Source organism: Symphalangus syndactylus, chromosome 15 (genome assembly GCF_028878055.3).
Source record: "Symphalangus syndactylus isolate Jambi chromosome 15, NHGRI_mSymSyn1-v2.1_pri, whole genome shotgun sequence".
Classification (NCBI taxonomy): Eukaryota; Metazoa; Chordata; class Mammalia; order Primates; family Hylobatidae; genus Symphalangus; species Symphalangus syndactylus.
Window position 1 is genome coordinate 79,956,442 of NC_072437.2, and position 18,792 is coordinate 79,975,233.

Here is an 18,792-nt window from a genome sequence, read left to right on the forward strand (position 1 = left end):
CCTTTCCATAGCTGAGGGACTTCGAAAATGCACATCTGAACAGTTCATTTCTTTTCCTGCTTAAAGCATCCCTCAGTAGATCGCTGTGGTTGTCAGGACGAAGTCTGAGCTACTGAACATGTAACAAAAAGTCCTCTGTATTCTGGAAAGCCTCGTTCCAGCCCCTGCCTCTTCAGGCTCGTTACCTTGAATGCTCCATGTCATCGCCTCCATTGCAACTTGTACTCCACGGCCTCACCACACTATGGTGCTGAACTCTCCTGACCTAGCCATACCCTTTCGCCTCTCTGCCTCTCTGCTATAATCAGCAAGTGCAGAGAGGGCAAAGGACATGTCTGTCATGCAAACAGTGTCCTCAGAAACCCACAGGACGCCTGACACCTAGCCTCCATCAGTAAACTTTGTTGAATGGATGAATGAATGAATGAATGATGAGTCTTTGTGCACAGTCCTTTGTATGCCACTCCACACCCTTCTTTGTGTAGTCGGTTTTCTAATTGTCTTTTAAAATCCAACTCAGGCATTACTTCCTGGAGGAGGAACCCACAGATGCCTGCCCACCCACCTGTGGGGTTAGGTGCCCCTCCTGGGCCCACACGGGGCTTCCTATAACAGCAGTAACCACACGGACCTGGGGTGAACTGGCTCACTTGAATGTGAGCTTCCCAAGGACAGGGTCTGTGGGATGTTTCCTTTCTACATTTCCAGCCCCAGTGGCAAGCACATAGTTGGTGCTCAGTGAAAGTTTAAAGAACAAGTTTAATGAACACGTGAGTGACCTGTGCCCTATGTGCACTTGGTGTGCTCGGGTGGCGAGTTGTTTAATATTGCCAGAAGCTAGCCAGCCATGTGATCAATCCATAGGATTCTTAAGGGGCTGGAGGTCACTCGCAAGCTCAGTGTTTTCCTGCTTCTTTGAGAGGAGAGCTCTCTTCCTCTTTGGAGTGTGAACACGTTAGGGACCTTGGGGTTGGGGGTGCTCCTTCACTGGTAGCCTTGGCCCTTTTCTTCCTAGCCTCATGGATCTAAAGCAGCTGGCCTGGTACCTCTGACCCCCTTTGTGTCTCATTCTTAGGGAAAAGTCTGTGAGAGCAAAGTCTTTTCCAGAAGAGATGAGGCTTTGTCAATGTAGAAAGCACTGCCAATGGAAGGTGGCATTATTTTTCAAGTGGCAGAGGAAAACAGAGACGTGGTAAATAGCACAATTAGCCCAAGATGCCACACTGCAGTTACTCTGCCAGACTTTTAGATGACACTTTTTAAACGAGTAGTATAGTATAAGACATTTGAAAATTGGGCTCTTTATGAAGACTAATATTGCTGTCATAAGATTACTTTATGAAAACCCAAGGGGACCTTTATCTGTAGCAGAAGCTTCCTCATTTAAACCATGAAGGTTAAACAATAAAAACTAATTTTCTATTCCCAGCATACCCGTCGCACTCCCAGGAAAAGCATCAGTCTGCTTTATGAAAACAAGGACATGCTATTCTTTAGCCCTTTGGTAGGTAGAGGACATGAACTGTTTGCAAAAATGAGTCTCTTCTAATTAGCAGACTTCTTTTGGAAGAAATGATCCACCAGTGACTGTATTTGGGGTTTGGGGAGGAGGCCACCTCACATCTTGGAAAAGTTTTTCACTGAGAATTTTTATAGATGGGCATGGGATGGTGGCTGCTGATTCAGTAGGAGCTGGAGCAATTAGGAGGCTGAGTGCAGTGGTAGTGGTGGTGCGGGGTGTGTAGAATTCATGTTGAGAAGAGTTTGGCTTTGGGAGAATTTGATTAGTCAGTACTTTTATATTAAAAATAAAGAATTATAGGGATCAGAATGTGAAGTTACAAATTTAAGGTGAGAATGGCTTTTACCTTTGGGATGAGTGGGGTCTGTACCCTACCTGCCTTCTCTCCTGCTGTCTGCCTGCTGAGCCACTGGACCCCTCGCCCACCTTATCATTTTTCCCCTCTCCTCTGGGGAGGGTGAGGACCTGCCCTCTCACCTCCCCCAGTGCTCCTGTCCTCTCCCTTCTTAGTGTCTTATAGGGCTCTGCTCTAAGGAACCTAGGCTGAGAAGGACAATCCACCATGATCTTTTATAATATATATTTAGGCAACAGAGAACTCAATGAATCCTGCTCTTAAAGTTCTTCACTTTGGGTGTTTTTGCACTATGGGCTCTTCATAAGGAACGGGGGGTCACCAGCTCCATCCAGGTGCATATATGTGTTCCCCCAGATCCTGTGGATTACAAGGTCAGTGTGAGCTTTAGGGGAGGGAGGAAAGCAAGAGGCTGGGGCAGCGATACTAAAGCCTATCTCATTAGCTATTGCACAATACCTTGTGGCCACTCTTTCTGTGCCTTGTTAGCCAAGAATGCCGTGGAAATAAAAGCCTTGCAATTAAGGATGAGCTATTGATGTAACACTGGCTAAGGCATCTTTCCAAGGGAACAGTGTGTACAAAAGTCTGCATGTACAGGACGGCGGGGTTCTTGCAGGTAGAACTAACTGTAATTTCATGTGGCTGGAACCTATGGCATCCCAGAGCATCCTTCCAGGTGATAAGGTTTGGGGGTACAGGGGAAGAATATTAGGGGATTTCGGAGTGGTAACCAGACTAAGTGAAAAATTAATGTTTTTCTCTATACTCTCATAACCTGTCTGACACCAAATATGTGGCGTTTGCCCTCACACAAAGCAGTTCTCCAACTCTTCAGACACTAATTGGGTGTTCTGCAATTCAATTATGGCACTAACTATTGGGAGGTAACACAGACCCAACAGGTTAAAGGCTCAGCCCCACAAGACTGTTCCACTTTAGGTGCCAGTCACAAGTGCCAGGTTGTTGCCTGTATTTCTGACCAACCAGCTACAAATTGGGGGTTCCCATGACCTCCTACTCAGGTTTGGTAATATTCTTGAACAGCTCACAGAACTCAGGAAAACACTTGACTTACTATGACCAGGTTATTATAAACGATACAATCAGGATCCACCCAGTGGAAGAGATGCTTACGGACAGGTATGGGGATGGGGAGGGTCGTGGAGCTTCCATGCCTCTCAGGGCATGCCACTCTCTCAGCATCTGGACATGTTCACCTGCTAGGAAGGCAGTGGTACCCTGGCTGAAGCCCACTGTTGAGAGTTTTTATGGAGGCTTCATTACATAGACGTAGTTTATTAAATCATTGGCCATTGGTGGTTGATGTCAACCGGGAGGTCAGGAAGTCAAGGAGTGTGATATGGTTTGGCTCTGTGTCTCCACCCAAATCTTACCTCCAATTGTAATTCCCATAATCCCCATGTGTCAAGGGTGGGACCAGGTAGAGGTAATTGGATCATGGGGGGTGGTTCCCCCATGCCGTTCTCATGGTAGTGAGTCTCATGAGGTCTGATGGTTTTATAAGCATCTGGCATTTCCCCTGCTTGCACTCACTCCGTCCTGCCGCCCTGTGATGAAGGTGTCTGCTTCTTCTTTGCCTTCCACCATGACTGTAGGTCTCCTGAGGCTTCCCCAGCCATGCGGAACTGTGAGTCAATTAAACCTCTTTCCTTTATAAATTACCCAGTCTTGGCCAATTCTTTATAGCAGTGTGAAAACAGACTAATACAGGCTGGGACTGAAAGGTCCAATCTTCTAATCACATGACTGGTCCCTCTGGAAACCAGACCCCATTCTCCAAGGGTCACATCATTAGCATAAACTCAGGTAAGGTTGGAAGGGGCTGATTATGAATAACAAAGGATGCTTCTATGACACCTGTCATGCGGGAAATTCCAAAGGCTTTAGGAGCTCGATGCCAGGAACCTGGGATGAAGACGAATTGCATATTTCTTATTATATTACAATATTACACAGGCCCAGTTATGCAGGGCCTTCTAAGCCCTGGTAAGGAATGTGGACTTGTACCTGAAGTCTGGAAGCAGCCCCTGGAGGATTTTAAGAAGGGACATGTACTTTAGGATGCACTCTCTAACCGCAGTGGATTACTTTGAGGAGGGCAGGAGACAGGAGGAGGAGGTAGGAAGCTATTATGGTAGTCCTGATGAGAAATAATGAAAACTTGAAGGAAGGCAGTGGTACCCAGGTTGCAGAGGAGGGAATGGATTTCCCAGCTATTTACAAGGTGGAAATCTGCAGGACTTCTCTGCAGGAATTGGAGACTGGCTATTCATTTTCAGAAATAACCCATGTGTGGCATTCATGTGCTAACTCGGCTGATGAATGCACTATTCTTGTAACTAGGTTGGAGAGGCATTACGTGAAGGGTATCATTAAGATGTTAAAATGAATGCATTACATATGTTAACAAGTGTATGAACCCTGTATTATATCTGGCAAACGGGGTGTTAAATCCTTGTTCAACCAGCCAGATGTCTCTGCAGCTGCTGCTGGTATTGCAGAGGGAGGCAGCCACCTGAGACCCCAGCTATGAGCTGGTGCCAGTGATTTCCAAAGCATCTGGCTGTACAAATTCCTTCTTCTGTGCTCTGATTGACAGGTACCACACGGATCACACAATTCACATCACAATGCACAGGTGAGATTTTCAGTCTGATAAGCCCAGACTCCAGCAACTTGACCTTTTCAGAATATCTTTGCAGCTGAGAATGTTCTCAGTTGGAGCTGAAATCTATTTATATTATTATTATTATTAATTTATATTTTTTTGAGATGGAGTCTCAATCTGTTGCCCAGGCTGGAGTGCAGTGGTGTGATCTCAGCTCACTGCAACCTCTGCCTCCCAGGCTCAAGCGATCTCGTGCCTCAGCCTCCCCAGTACCTGGGATTACTGGCGCCTGCCACCATGCCCAGCTAATTTTAAAAATATTTTTAGTAGAGACGAGGTTTTGCTGTATTGGCCAGGCTGGTCTTGAACTCCTGGCCTGAGGTTGATCCACTTGCCTCAGCCTCCCAAAGTGCTCGGATTACAGGTGTGAGCCACTGCTTTTGTAAGTTGGAAAAAAAAAAAAAAAAACCACTGTAGTCAAACAATCTTAAAAACAATTTAATAACATTCTCTCCTGAATTGGAATGTTATCAAAGTCTTGTCTGGGGCAGTTACTCCGCTGAATTTACAAAGAGGGGTGTATCCTTTGCTGCAAATGTTTAAATTGCCTTGGAGCAAAATTCCCATAACTACTTAAAGGAGTTGAAAATACTCATAAGTGTTTATATTTATTCTTACACACTACCATCTCTCCTAAGTGGCCCTAGTTTATTGAGATTGAACCAGCTCTGAGACATCTCCCTCCTCCTTAAGTTTGGCAAATATCCTAAAACGTTTGAAAAGATGTTTAAAAGATCTGAAGGAAGCTGGTCTCAATGGACCAGAGACAAAAGTCTGCATAGCCAGGCTCCTGGGAATTGCACTTCTTGGATGCTGAGTTCAGGAGAGGCACTACTAGAGACCACAGTTACACAATCACATTGATCTTTTGTGTACTTTGTTTCCTGGAGAAGAAATTGTGTAATCCCAGCATTTTTTTATGAGTTAAATAGAAGTTGAAATTAAAAAAAAAATCACATTGGTTGTTTTCCTGTCTGTTTAAATGTACTCTGACAGCAAAGATGAAAAGTTAATGCAGTCTAAATAGAAAAATACCACAATGAGAAGATTTTAAAAAAATATTGTGAAATGTCCTCATCTCTATTGTTTTTAGACATTGGGGTTTCAAATCGGCAAAGGCTCACTGCGGCGGTGTCCCTGGCCTGTCAATGTTGGACAGCGTCCACTAGGTGGCAGTATGTCAGAAGGTTTCTTTTATCCTTGACTAGGCAGAGATTTCTTTGGTTGCTCTCTTTGGTAGTTCGGTTTCCTTTTTTTTGTCTTGTTTTGAAGGGTTAAATGAAGCTATCATAATTTACTTATTTAAAATTGCTCTTATCTAAAAATGCATAAATTCATTGCAAGGTCTACTTGTTACAGTGTGACCATAAATGAGTTTATTCATTCATGTGAATTTTCTTGGTAACTTATTATTAATGATCCTAGCATGTAACAGATGATGAATATGCTGTATCCTGAGAAGGTAGATCACAAATCCTCCTGGGAAGTTGGACATGGGTGCTCATTAGCCAAGAGAAGAACATAGGGGTGCCCTTTGCCCAGCTTCCTCAGCCTGGTAACTGTTTCTGGCTTCTGCTCCAGGCTGTTCGCTGAGAGGTTTGTTGAAGTTACCTGCACTTCTCTACGCAAATCTACAGGCATTCTGATGGCGTAGGTAACGTGTGGTTGTGTTGGATGTTTATTCAGAGTGTTAACTAACTGGTTTTTGTTAATTTACAGCTGGCTTAAAATAAGATAAAACATACATACATTTTTTAAAAGGTCTCTTTCATGTGAATAATTTGTTCAGAAGAAAGGAGTCCGGATATTCTTTTGTAGTGTTTTCCCAAAATTAGATTATCAGAAGTTTCTGAATTCAAAGAAACCGGCAGTGCCGTCTGAATGATAAGATTTTGGAATAAAGAACTATAGAAATTTTAAAACACTCTAATTAATCTGACAGACGTAGAGGACTAATGTGGATGGAAAGAAATATAAATGCAAAGCTTAGAAAATAAATGGAATTGTCAATTGGGGTGAAGTTTGGGTTCGTCTTCAGAAGGACTCCTATAATCCTGAAAATGAAAAATATTAGGGGGCTATCAAAAGGTCTGTGCTTGGCATGTGTATAGCAAGGTCTCTGATCTTTGAGAAGATGGCAACGTGGAATGGCTCCAGCTCTGTGGAATGGACTCGATAGGGTCATGTTTGGAGATGCAATGTCCCTTATCCATGTCCTGCAGGTCTTAGTCTTGGGGAATCATCAGCCAAACCATAAACATGGGTTGGCCAGTTCTCAGCAAGTTGTTTTCTGAAGCCCCTGGGAATTCTGAGATCATATTTTCTGATGTCCCAGCTCCTTTTTGTCAGATCCCAGAATCCCCAGCAGCCAGATGCCAGTCAAGGTGAGCCACCTTTTCAGAGTTACTACTTCAGGGAGGGAGTCACGCTAAGGATTCCTGGGCAGGCTAGTGGTATTTTGTCCCAGCTTTCAGGAGTGTATTTTATGATGATGCCTTGTAAAGGGATATGGGCATACAGATCCAGAGACCAAAGTTCAAGTCTCAGCTTTATTAGGTGAAGCCCTATTCTCTCTCTGCCTCCATTACTCTGTCTGAAAAATGAGGTTAGTAGTAGTTATAGTTTTCCAGCCTCTGATTCTAATAAAAATCAAATATGGTAATAAGGAAAATACTTTGCTGTCTACAAATTAAGAGGTCATTAAATTTTCAATATGTGGAATATATATATATGCAAGTCGTGAGACTATAGTAAAACCTTAACTAAATTGAGATGTCACCAAACAACTATTCATGGGAACACTTAATTAGTAACAATGCTTCTCAGTACCTGCTACATATTAGTATCATCTGAGAGCATCTTTAAAAAACTACCCAGTCACTATCAGACTAATTGGGTTTGTTATCCTGGCTGAGGTTGGGGTCAGGGTGTGGGTATCTTCTAAACTGCCTAGGTGGCTCTGCTGGCAGCCAGCTCCGTCACTGGAGCTGCCTACAAAACTTCAGTTACAATCTCAAGGCCAGAAGACACCCTAAAAGTGTAGTCTTAGAAGAATGTTATTTTTATAATTGATATCTGTGCACATAAATAACAATGGTTTTAGAGCTCAAAAAGCTGGGGTGCAGATACAGATATTAGGAATACTTTCTTTGTACCTTGAGGTTATAGACATGTCATGTACTCTCTTTTTGACTCTGAAACTTATCTATAAGGTTTCTGAGGGGAATTGCAATCCTTTGACACCCAAAAGGTATAAAATGAGAGCAGCATTACCTCATGGGTCTCTAGCTAGAGTTTTAATTCATCCTGGTCATGAAGCCTTTTGTTCTTTTTTTTTTTTTTTTAAAGCAGCATTGAAAGTGCATCTGAGAGGTGCTGCTGAAGTTTCTTGAAACAAAATAGGTCTGTAGCAACTCTGACCTAGAAGTTTCTGATTAAATGGGAAAGAAAAGTTCATTCCCAGGTAGAAGAAGACAAACTTTCCCTGTCCCTTGAATCAGTGGCTTGAGTCTGCTGCTTCTTGGCCTGGGTCTCAAGCTTCCAGAAAATCTCCAGTCTGTGCCTCTGTGAATCTTGTAGGATGTGAAAGGGATTGTCATTCTCAGATGAGGCCCCAGGCCAGCAACACCAGGTCACTGGTGCTGAATGCAAATTCTCAGGCCCCACCCCAAATCTACTGAATCAGAAACTCTGGGGCTGATCCCAGCAGCCTGTTTTAACACGCCCTCCAGGAGGTGGTGGTGCAATGCATACATGCTCAAGTTTGAGGACCACTGAGCTAGGACAAAGGCACTTTTCTTGTTTTTCTTTCTTTTCCTTTTTTTTTTTTTTTTAGACTGGGTCTTGCTGTGTCACCCAAGCTGGAGTGAGTGGCACATCACAGCTCACTTCAGCCTCTACCTCCTGGGCTCAAGCAATCCTCCTGCCTCAGCCTCCTGAGGAGCACAGGTGCATGTCGCCACACCCAGCTAATTTTAAAAAATTTATTTTTATAGAGATGGGGTCTCCCCATGTTGCCCAAGCTGGTCTCAAACTCCTAGGCTCAAGTGATCCTCCCACCTTGACCTCTCAAAGTACTAGGATTACAAGCATGAGCCATTGTGCCTGGCCTGGCTTTCTTGATTATAGGTGTGTTTGTATAGAAAATCACAAAACAGGCATTTGTAGGTATATGCCAGACTTAGTTCTGCTCCCTTCTCCCCTTCCCTGTCTCTCCTCTGATGGAAAGGCAGATCAGAGCTAGAGGGAAAGTGAGGAGTAGCGTTCAATCTCAGAATGACTCTGTCACCAAGGTTCCTCTTCCAATCTTTAAGAGCCAGTAATCAAGTAAAGATATACTGTGTATATATAACCATATAAAGATATACACAATGTTTAAAGATACACTATGTGTCCAGCTTTGCTGGCACCAAAGTGAAGAAGAGATGAACAGAGGAAGGTCTATTCCCTAAGGCCACCCATCCACCTGCCTGACAAGAACTGGGTAGAAAGAAGAAACTGCTATCAAGGCATGTCCCTGTTACATGTCAGACCCCTCCACACACTTCCACACTTCCGCAGCACTTGCACCTGCTGCAGCAAAAAAAAAATGCCCGAAAGCCAACTAAACAAGCAGTAGCATTTGAAGGACAAGGGGCTCAATGGCTGGGAAACTGCTGATGTGAGAAAGACAACACAATTATACTCACATTTGCAGCAGGTAGTAGAGTACCATGAGCAGCTTAATAATGAAATTTTCCTATAGCCTTAAGGGAGAAAATAAAAACCTGCAGAAAGAAAGAAAGAAAGAAAAAAAAAGATACACCGTGTATCTATAAGTCTATTGTGAAGGCAGGGGAGACAAAACCAGGAAATTCCAGAAATTAGGCACCATTGAGAACCAAGGTCTTGAGGAAATCTTGGAAGACTGGAGGTCGACAGGAGTGGGGAAGAAAACGAGGCCTGGGAAGGGCCACTCAACTCAAAAGGGTCTACCATGTGCCTAAATACCCACCCTACACACGGCGCTCTCAGAGCTGTGCAGTGTAGTGCCCTGGGTCTAGGCAACAGCAGAAAGTGGCTTTGGGTGGGTCCTAGGGTTTCTTTCTAAGAGTCAGCCACACTGTGACTAGAACTTCAGAACAGACCAGTGAAGACAGCTGTGCTGTCTCCTCCAACGGTCATTAAAAACAATGTAGATTCTTATCTCTCTCTCAGAAGTTTGGAAGCAGAAAGAATAAATGTTGTCTCCAAAATCCTTCCAGCTAATAACAGTTGAAATTATGTTATTGCCTCTATCTATCTATCTATCATCTATCTATCTATCATCTATCTATCTGTCTATCTATCTATCTATCTATATCTATCTATATCTATCATCTATCTATCTATCTATCATCTATCATCTATCTATCTATCATCTATCTATCTATCTCAAAGCCCTCCTCTCTAGACACTCAAAGAACTTAAGCTGCATGGCCTATCTTTCAAACATCGTGGGGAGAATGGTTAGTATGAATAGTTATTCCAGTAACAGGGGAAATTAGGAATCTCTCCGGAGTGGCTTTTTTCAGTATCCTTATAATAGGTATCTCTTTTGTTTTTTGTTTTTGTTTTGAGACGGAGTCTCACTCTGTCACCCAGGCTGGATTACCATGGTGCGATCTCAGCTCACTACAACCTCCCCACCAGCCTACCAGTTCAAGCGATTCCCCTGCCTCAGCCTCTTGAGTAGCTGGGATTATAGGCACTTACAACCACACCTGGCTAATTTTTGTATTTTTAGTAGATACAGGGTTCCACCGTGTTGGCCCAGCTGATCTTGAACTCCTGATCTCAAGTGATCTGCCCATGCCAGCCTCCCAAAGTGCTGGGATGATGGGTATATAACAGATATCTAAATTTACCAGGCACTCTGTTAAGTGCCTACACACATTATCTCCTTTAGCAAGCACCCTATGATGGGGTGCTGTTAATATCCTCTGTTTATGCAGGAACTTGAACCAAGGCGAAAGCCTGAGCTTTCATCCCCTACACCTTACTCTTGCCCTAAGATGTGACATTTTAGTGTCAGCTAATGTCTGGATAGAGGTGGGCATGTGGTTTCCTATTTCATCCTTTATTCTCAGGGTTCAAATTGAGATATGCAATTACCTATACTCTTTATGTTTTTTCTTTTTTCTGGCTTGTGCTTCTAATCCTCTATTTGTGGCCATATTTTAATTTAATTATTGGTACTCTAAAGGCTCTTAGACTTCCATATAGTGCTTTAAGTACACTGTAACTTCAAAGTAAAAAATTAACCACTGGGAGCTAAGCATCATTCTCTTTCCTGTGGGCTGAGCTTTAGTATTATAACAGAAATTCACTAATGAAATAGACATAAAAAGAGCCTTCCAGAAGATTTAAGTGGGTCATATATTCTGTGTAAATGTTATTTTCCTAGTTAACTTCATCTCCGTTTGTGTACCTGCTACAGATTTTTAATTCTGTTCAATTACGCCATGGTTTATAATCTATATCGTCTTTTACTTCCTCTTACTGTCCAAAGTATTTTGTTTGAAGTTGGGTATGGTCTTAAACACGTCAACACCAATTCTTTGGGGGTGAACTTCCATTGATAGCCACCTAGTACATATAGGAATTTCACTGCCAATGCTATTATGGCACGTTTGGTAGGAAAAGAGGGTTAATTTGTTGCGTTTGTAACAGCCCTGAATTCCTATTGCTTTACAGAAAGAATGATTTTATAAATAAAATTATTTTTCCTTTTTATTTCAGGAATTACAACATATCGTTGGATCACAGCACATCAGAGCAGAGAAAGGTAAGCATGGATCCATACATCTGTATGAAATCCCACAGGGTCACTACTATTTTGGCTATAATAATATGATTTCTCTCATCTCCAGCGATGGTGGATGGTTCATGGTTAGATCTGGCCAAGAGGAGCAAGCTTGAAGCTCAGCCTTTTGCTCATCTCACTATTAATGCCACTGACATCCCATCTGGTAAGCTCCATTTGCATCCAGCCTGAAAAATATTTTAAGAGTCGTTTATCAGCCCATTTCAATACTGAAACCTATTTTTAGTCTGTCACTGAATTTTTGAGAGCCCTTACTTCAAAGCCAAAGGAAAGACCATTCATCCTCAGGTGATGATTCACATCCTGGAAACTGTGATTCTCAAAAATGTCAGAATGGACATCATCACCCTATTCATTTTCAGATCATCAGAATGGATGCTCATTTTAAATGACTGTCAGCTGAAAGCCTGTAACCTGGAAGGACAATCTTTTGTTATGCTCATCTGTACTTTCCCAGGCTAAAGTTGACACAGCCCTGCTGCTGACCTCGGAGGTCAATGAATTCATCAGGTAGTCACATACTCAGCTATCTCCTGCAGAGGTCCAGGGAGGACACTTTAGATCCCTGTTAAGATCCTTAAGAGACAGTAACCCTCTAGAAAATGAGATCTCCTCCCCCTTCTCCAAGGGCTTATCATTTTCTCTGAGTAAATGCTTAGCTCGATGGATTAGAAACCTGATTATCTTGAAAATGAAGAAACCCAGAGCTCTCTGCCTACAGCTACCCTAATACACCAGTTATTCCATCATACAACCCCCACCGGTTACTTCACCATGGGCTAGATAGCTATCAAAAAGATAACAGAACATTATGATAGAGTGACAATTGAACATTCTTGTTATCATCATGCCACTAATGGGACACTTGAAGATCTTAAAAGGGGATCTTCAGGTGTCCTCCCTGGCACTCTACTGGAGATGGCTGAGTCTGTGACTACCTGATGAACTCTTCCACCTGTCAATCAGGCGTTTTCCCCTTCCTCATTACCTCTTATCCTTACTGCAATCCTGCAAGGTAGGGATTATCACGCAGATTTTGCAGACAGGGAAACTGCATGATACCTAGGTTGTCATTTGTTCCCAGTCATGATGATGGTAGGATGAGAAGTTGAATTCCCGTCCCGTTGATTGCTAAGTCTGTGCTTTCTGTGCTCTCTATTATCACATAAGCAGGCCACAAGGTACTTGTGGTCAGTTGGCTTGGCCAGAGGGAAAGAATTCAAAGCCCTTATGTTTCTCTTTTCCTGTGAGAAGTCGATTCATATAATGTCTAATAACAGGGGTGCTAAAATCTGACTGCCTGGGTTTGAGGCTCCATTGTCCTGGCTCTGTGACCTTGTACAATTTATTGGAATCACATATGCTTCAGCTTCATCTTGTCTAAAACGGGGATGATGATAGCATCTGCCTCAAGGGGTAGCTATGAAGATGAAATGAGGTAGACTGTTAACATTCTTGTGTGGAAGAACGGCCATAGTAAGCACTTGGGAGTGAGATTTGTTATTTTTGAGTTCAATTAAATAATTATACATATTCCACCTTTTTCCTACAAATAATTTAAGGCAAGTTTTTCTTGGAGTTAAGGAAAGAAAGTTCAAGTTTTGCTAAATTATTTGGAAAACTTTATTATAGCATGGACAAGGGGGGGATTTTTCCTGACCGAAGACACAGAAAGGGAGAAACCAATTCTTTGGCTTTCAGAGGATTTTCCAAATGACCTCTGCTGTCCCAGACACTTGCTTCATAAATGATTTTTCTCTGTGTGTGTCTATGCATGTCTTGTGGTGGAGCTACACTAATTTTCTCTGAGTGGAAAACTGTTTTGCATGTTAGCAAAGGCAATCAAATAAATATGGATGCATCTGTATTAATTTCTCTGAGTGGAAAACTATTTTGCATGTTAGCAAAGGCAATCAAATTAATACGAATGCATCAGCTGTGTGTGCTATTAATGTTCCCTACATTTATCTTTTCAGTTCACTTTAAATGGCATATGATAAATATTGCATTAGACTGTATGCCAAAGTCTGTTTGGCAATAGCAAGCATGTTTTAGTTATAAAACTCTCTCTGCAGGCACCTAGCATCAAATCATTGCCAAAAACACAAGACAAAACTCCTGGTTATTTTCTGACAGTTATTGAGTTTGTGACTGAGTGAAATGAGTTAGTGTATACTTCTGTTTAAGAAAATAGAATTTGTGGCTCTGGCTGGGTCCACAATTCCTTGAGTCCATTTATTACCCAGTTTTGGCCAGTATTGGAGGTTTCAGAGGAAGTGGCTTTAAATTTGCATGTTCATTTTGGGGCTCTGTTTTATACTTATTTACACAAGTAAAATCAGAATCTGCCTTATATGGACTGATACCACTTGCATTTTCAAAATGTCTTAGATGAAATGCGTTGGGAAGTATTTTGTGAGGTCAGAATACGTGGCTTTCTTTAGGAGGATACTCAGGCTAAATAATTTGCAGAGACCTCTCCTGCAGCACTTAGCAGCAGGGACTGAAGTGTAGGGCAGGGGAGGCTACGAAAGCTGGCAGGCTGGAGTCAGAGGTTGTCAGTGTGCCTCAGTGATGAAAATCCAGGTTTCCATGTGAGGCCCTCCATGTGATCACTGCATGCTTTTCTCATGTTTTTTCCTGGTATTGTCTGTTTCTGAGTCCTCTCTTCACACTGACTGGCTCTCCTCCTTTTCACCTATACGTGCCATGCACATTTCATTCTTTGCTCAGTTTCCCTCACTGACAATACCTTCCCTTTTCTCAGCCCAAGTCTGACCCAAGGCCCTGCTGTCCTCTGGCTTCTCTGTCCCCTTCCTGAGCTGAACTCTCAGGCTTGCCATTAATTTCTGCAGCTTTCACTTGGCAGTTGCTTGTAACTGAATATCAACCATGTGCTATGCAACATGCAGAAGTGAAAATGCATATTTTATATGCTCATTTTCTATTTTCTCTACTATTAGTGCAAGTGCCATTAGGGTACAGTTGGTTGATATAATTCTTAATTACGGGCAGAGTGACTGTTCTAAAAGCACCACATAGATACTGTGTGACTGATCAAAAGCATGAACCAGTGAATGTATGAGTAAGTCAATGCACAAAAAATAGAGAGATGTTTAGTAGGAAATAAGGGCACTTCTTCCACATGACTTACCTAACAATGGGAGTGATAATTGGTCAAGGTTCCTATCTTCTCCCGCCTCTCTATTTCATATTCTTTCCTTGCCTTCCTAGGCCATATCTTGCTCTAACGCCAGCTGATCCGTCCCACTGAGAGGGTAGACTTCTCTTCCGTTAAGAGATAACTATAAGAAAAATCATTGATTGAACAACAAATTGACTACAAGAGTGGGATAAGAATGAGGGCAGCATGGGATAACTTGAGCTGGGAAGCATCTTGAATTTCATGGGTTTTGTCAGTGGATTAGAGGAATTGCTTTTACTAATGTTCGTGAGGGTGTGATGATCATGCTCACTCACTTGGGACCAGATGATGGTATTTATATCTGGGTGCTTTAATTGGGGATGACCTGAAATAAGACCTCCAATGAAAAAGAAGGGTGTATTATTTTGGTGAGCCCAGGAGGCAAGAGGGCCTGTGATGACCCCGCTGCAGAGAGGTTGTGGAGTTCAGGAAATGTATCCTGTTTCTGGACAGAGGGATTGGAACCATTGAATTCTTGGTCTTCTCATGATGGGTTGCCCCACTGTCAGATGGCCCTTGCTGCAGTTTTTCTCCGAAGTGGTTGAAAGAACTGCCTGTTTGGTTCCTGCAGCTTAGTTTTGAGGCTCCCGGATCATATCCCAGGCTCCCAGTTCTTTAGAGATAAAATAGTAGAACATTCTCTATCTTGTGGGCCTCTAGAGAAGGATGTAGATGTTCAAGGCCCCCCAAACCAGACTAGGCTGGAAGGTAACTAATGTGTGTTTCCTTTTTTTGTTTGTTTTGTTTTGTTTGTTTGTTTTTTGAGACAGAGTCTTGCTCTGTCTCCCAGGCTGGAGTGCCGTAGCGTGATCTTGGCTCACTGCAACCTCCATCTCCTAGATTCAAGTAATTCTCCTGCCTCAGCCTCCTGAATAGCTGGGATTACAGGCGCCCACCACCACCACGCCCAGCTAATTTTTTGTATTTTTAGTAGAGATGGGGTTTCACCATGTTGACCAGGCTGGTCTCGAACTCCCGACCTCATGATCCACCCGCCTCGGCCTCCCAAAATGCTGGGATTACAGGCATGAGCCACTGCGCCCAGCCATGTGTTTCTTTCTCTATGAGGCTCTCGTAAGGATTCACTCTAACCAGAGAGTTGTCAGCTTTGATGGATCTCTGGAATCCACTATGTCTTCATCTCTGGGCTAATTTATCTCCCTCAGCATCTCAGGGCCTGACCTAAGTCGTGGGTGGGTGTGACAGGCAGCAATGAACTTCTTGTGGCTGCAGGAACTCTCTCAACTCCAGTCTGAGACTCAACTCTGTTTTGTTTTGCTGATTTCAAACTGCTGACCACCTTAGTTTAGTATAATATTTACAAAATCCTCTGGAGGAAAAATGTATTTTTGTACTTTCCACAGTATTACAACTTTCCCACCATTAGTTACCAGCTTTTCCAGTTGAATAATAGTGTCCACATCAATAAAAATGTTTGATTAATTGGGTTTATCATAGAGGTATTGCCAATTTTTAATGACCCAGGAAAATACACCAAGGACCTGAAATATGAAAAGGATTGGACACACTGCTGGTTTAGAAGGTTCTTTAGAAATTTTTACTGCTCAGAAACTGTAGCAAGAGGACCAGGTGTCACCTCATTTCAGGGGTGAGTAGGGCTAAATGAGAATTCTGGTCAGTCAGGAGAAGCTTTACAGACCTTTGGTCAGAAGGATTGTGTGAAGTTGTTAAGCTAGGGAGTGCGATGCTAAGAATATGTTCTTTTTGAGCTTCTCTGGGGTTAGCTTTTCAGTTGTGCAAGCCGAGGAGGGAGACATTTGGGTTACTGGAGGTGAAGAAAATAGATTATGAGAATTGATTTTAGACGTCTGACCTTTCAGCCAAAGTTACTGTGACCCAGTTTTCCATCTCCTACTTTCCCTCTTCATGAGTTAGAAGAGAAGGTTGAGACTTGTGACATATGGAAATTGTCTTCCTATCCTAGTTTCTTGCTTTCCTGTCTCAGTTGCCTTTGGCTAATCTCTTTCTTCAACCTGGAATGACCTTTCTGCTCCTGTCTGTGTGGCTGAATCCCATTTCTCTTAAGTTCTCAGGCTTAGCAGCCACTCCACAAAGGCATTCTTTACCCTTCTGGGTGGAAAGTTGTTCTTGTCTCTCTGTCCTTTGAGCTCCCATGGGAGTTACTGAACCTTGCCTATTGGTACTCATGCCTTACTTCTGCTCTGAACACATATCATACTTACCCCTGGTGCACTATAGGCGCCTTGAGGGCAGGAAAAATGAGTTTTTGTCTTCGTAGCCTCTACTGTGCCTAATAAAATGCACCAAGTGCATCTGAATGTATTCTCCCCTTCTAAAAAAGAAATCCCAAGAAGTTATTCTCCCTTTGAAATAATGACTAGTATGCTATTTTTTCTCCCTAACCTCATAGAATTGTGAAGACGTCCTTCTCATTTAAGGACTGACTTTTAAATCATATGCCTCTCTTCTCCACAGGTTCTCATAAAGTGAGTCTGTCCTCTTGGTACCATGATCGGGGTTGGGCCAAGATCTCCAACATGACTTTTAGCAATGGAAAACTGATAGTTAATCAGGATGGCTTTTATTACCTGTATGCCAACATTTGCTTTCGACATCATGAAACTTCAGGAGACCTAGCTACAGAGTATCTTCAACTAATGGTGTACGTCACTAAAACCAGCATCAAAATCCCAAGTTCTCATACCCTGATGAAAGGAGGAAGCACCAAGTATTGGTCAGGGAATTCTGAATTCCATTTTTATTCCATAAACGTTGGTGGATTTTTTAAGTTACGGTCTGGTGAGGAAATCAGCGTCGAGGTCTCCAACCCCTCCCTACTGGATCCGGATCAGGATGCAACATACTTTGGGGCTTTTAAAGTTCGAGATATAGATTGAGCCCCAGTTTTTGGAGTGTTATGTATTTCCTGGATGTTTGGAAACATTTTTTAAAACAAGCCAAGAAAGATGTATATAGGTGTGTGAGACTACTAAGAGGCATGGCCCCAACGGTACAAGACTCAGTATCCATGCTCTTGACCTTGTAGAGAACACGCATATTTACAGCCAGTGGGAGATGTTAGACTCATGGTGTGTTACACAATGGTTTTTAAATTTTGTAATGAATTCCTAGAATTAAACCAGATTGGAGCGATTACGGGTTGACCTTATGAGAAACTGCATGTGGGCTGTGGGAGGGGTTAGTCCCTGGTCATGTGCCCCTTCACAGCTGAAGTGGAGAGGGTGTCATCTAGCACAATTGAAGGATCATCTGAAGGGGTAAGTTCTTTTGAATTGTTACATCATGCTGGAACCTGCAAAAAATACTTTTTCTAATGAGGAGAGAAAATATATGTATTTTTATATAATATCTAAAGTTATATTTCAGATGTAATGTTTTCTTTGCAAAGTATTGTAAATTATATTTGTGCTATAATATTTGATTCAAAATATTTAAAAACGTCTTGCTGTTGACATATTTAATGTTTTAAATGTACAGACATATTTAACTGGTGCACTTTGTAAATTCCCTGGGGAAATCTTGCAGCTAAGGAGGGAAAAAAAATGTTGTTTCCTAACATCAAATGCAGTATATTTCTTCATCCTTTTTAAGTTAATAGATTTTTCAGACTTGTCAAGCCTGTGCAAAAAAATTAAAATGGATGCCTTGAATAATAAGCAGGATGTTGGCCACCAGGTGCCTTTCAAATTTAGAAACTAATTGACTTTAGAAAGCTGACATTGCCAAAAAGGATACATAATGGGCCACTGAAATCTGTCAAGAGTATTTATATAATTGTTGAACAGGTGTTTTTCTACAAGTGCTGCAAATTGTACATTTTTTTGTTTTTTCAAAATAGAAAAGTTATTAGTGGTTTATCAGCAAAAAAGTCCAATTTTAATTTAGTAAATGTTATTTTATACTGTACAATAAAAACATTGCCTTTGAATGTTAATTTTTTGGTACAAAAATAAATTTATAAGAAAACCTGCCTTGTGATTTTGTACTTCTTCTTCATGTCTCTTTTGCTCTGTGATCCTATTATTTTCAATATGGTAATGTGGCTTCTATCTCTTTCCAAAGGTTACTGGGAGAAATGCAGATTTAATTAAAAATTAGACGCAGATTCAATTAAATTAATGATCCTTGGAATTTGAAAAATAATTTGCGAGGAATTTGAATGCCAGGATAT

At 42.0% G+C, this 18,792-nt stretch overlaps 1 protein-coding gene across 8 annotated transcripts in view; it reads left to right on the forward strand.

Moving 5' to 3' along the window:
• TNFSF11 (TNF superfamily member 11) overlaps window positions 1–18,587 on the forward strand; it is a 191,127-nt gene extending 172,540 nt beyond the window's left edge. For all 8 annotated transcript variants that reach the window (XM_055244127.2, XM_055244123.2, XM_063619134.1 and 5 more), the window contains 3 exons: window positions 11,329–11,374; window positions 11,460–11,558; window positions 17,076–18,587. In XM_055244127.2, the coding sequence (XP_055100102.1) occupies window positions 11,329–11,374; window positions 11,460–11,558; window positions 17,076–17,497 (567 nt within the window). In that variant the 3' untranslated portion in view covers window positions 17,498–18,587. The remainder of the gene's footprint in view (window positions 1–11,328; window positions 11,375–11,459; window positions 11,559–17,075) is intronic.
• Window positions 18,588–18,792: the final 205 nt, after the last annotated feature.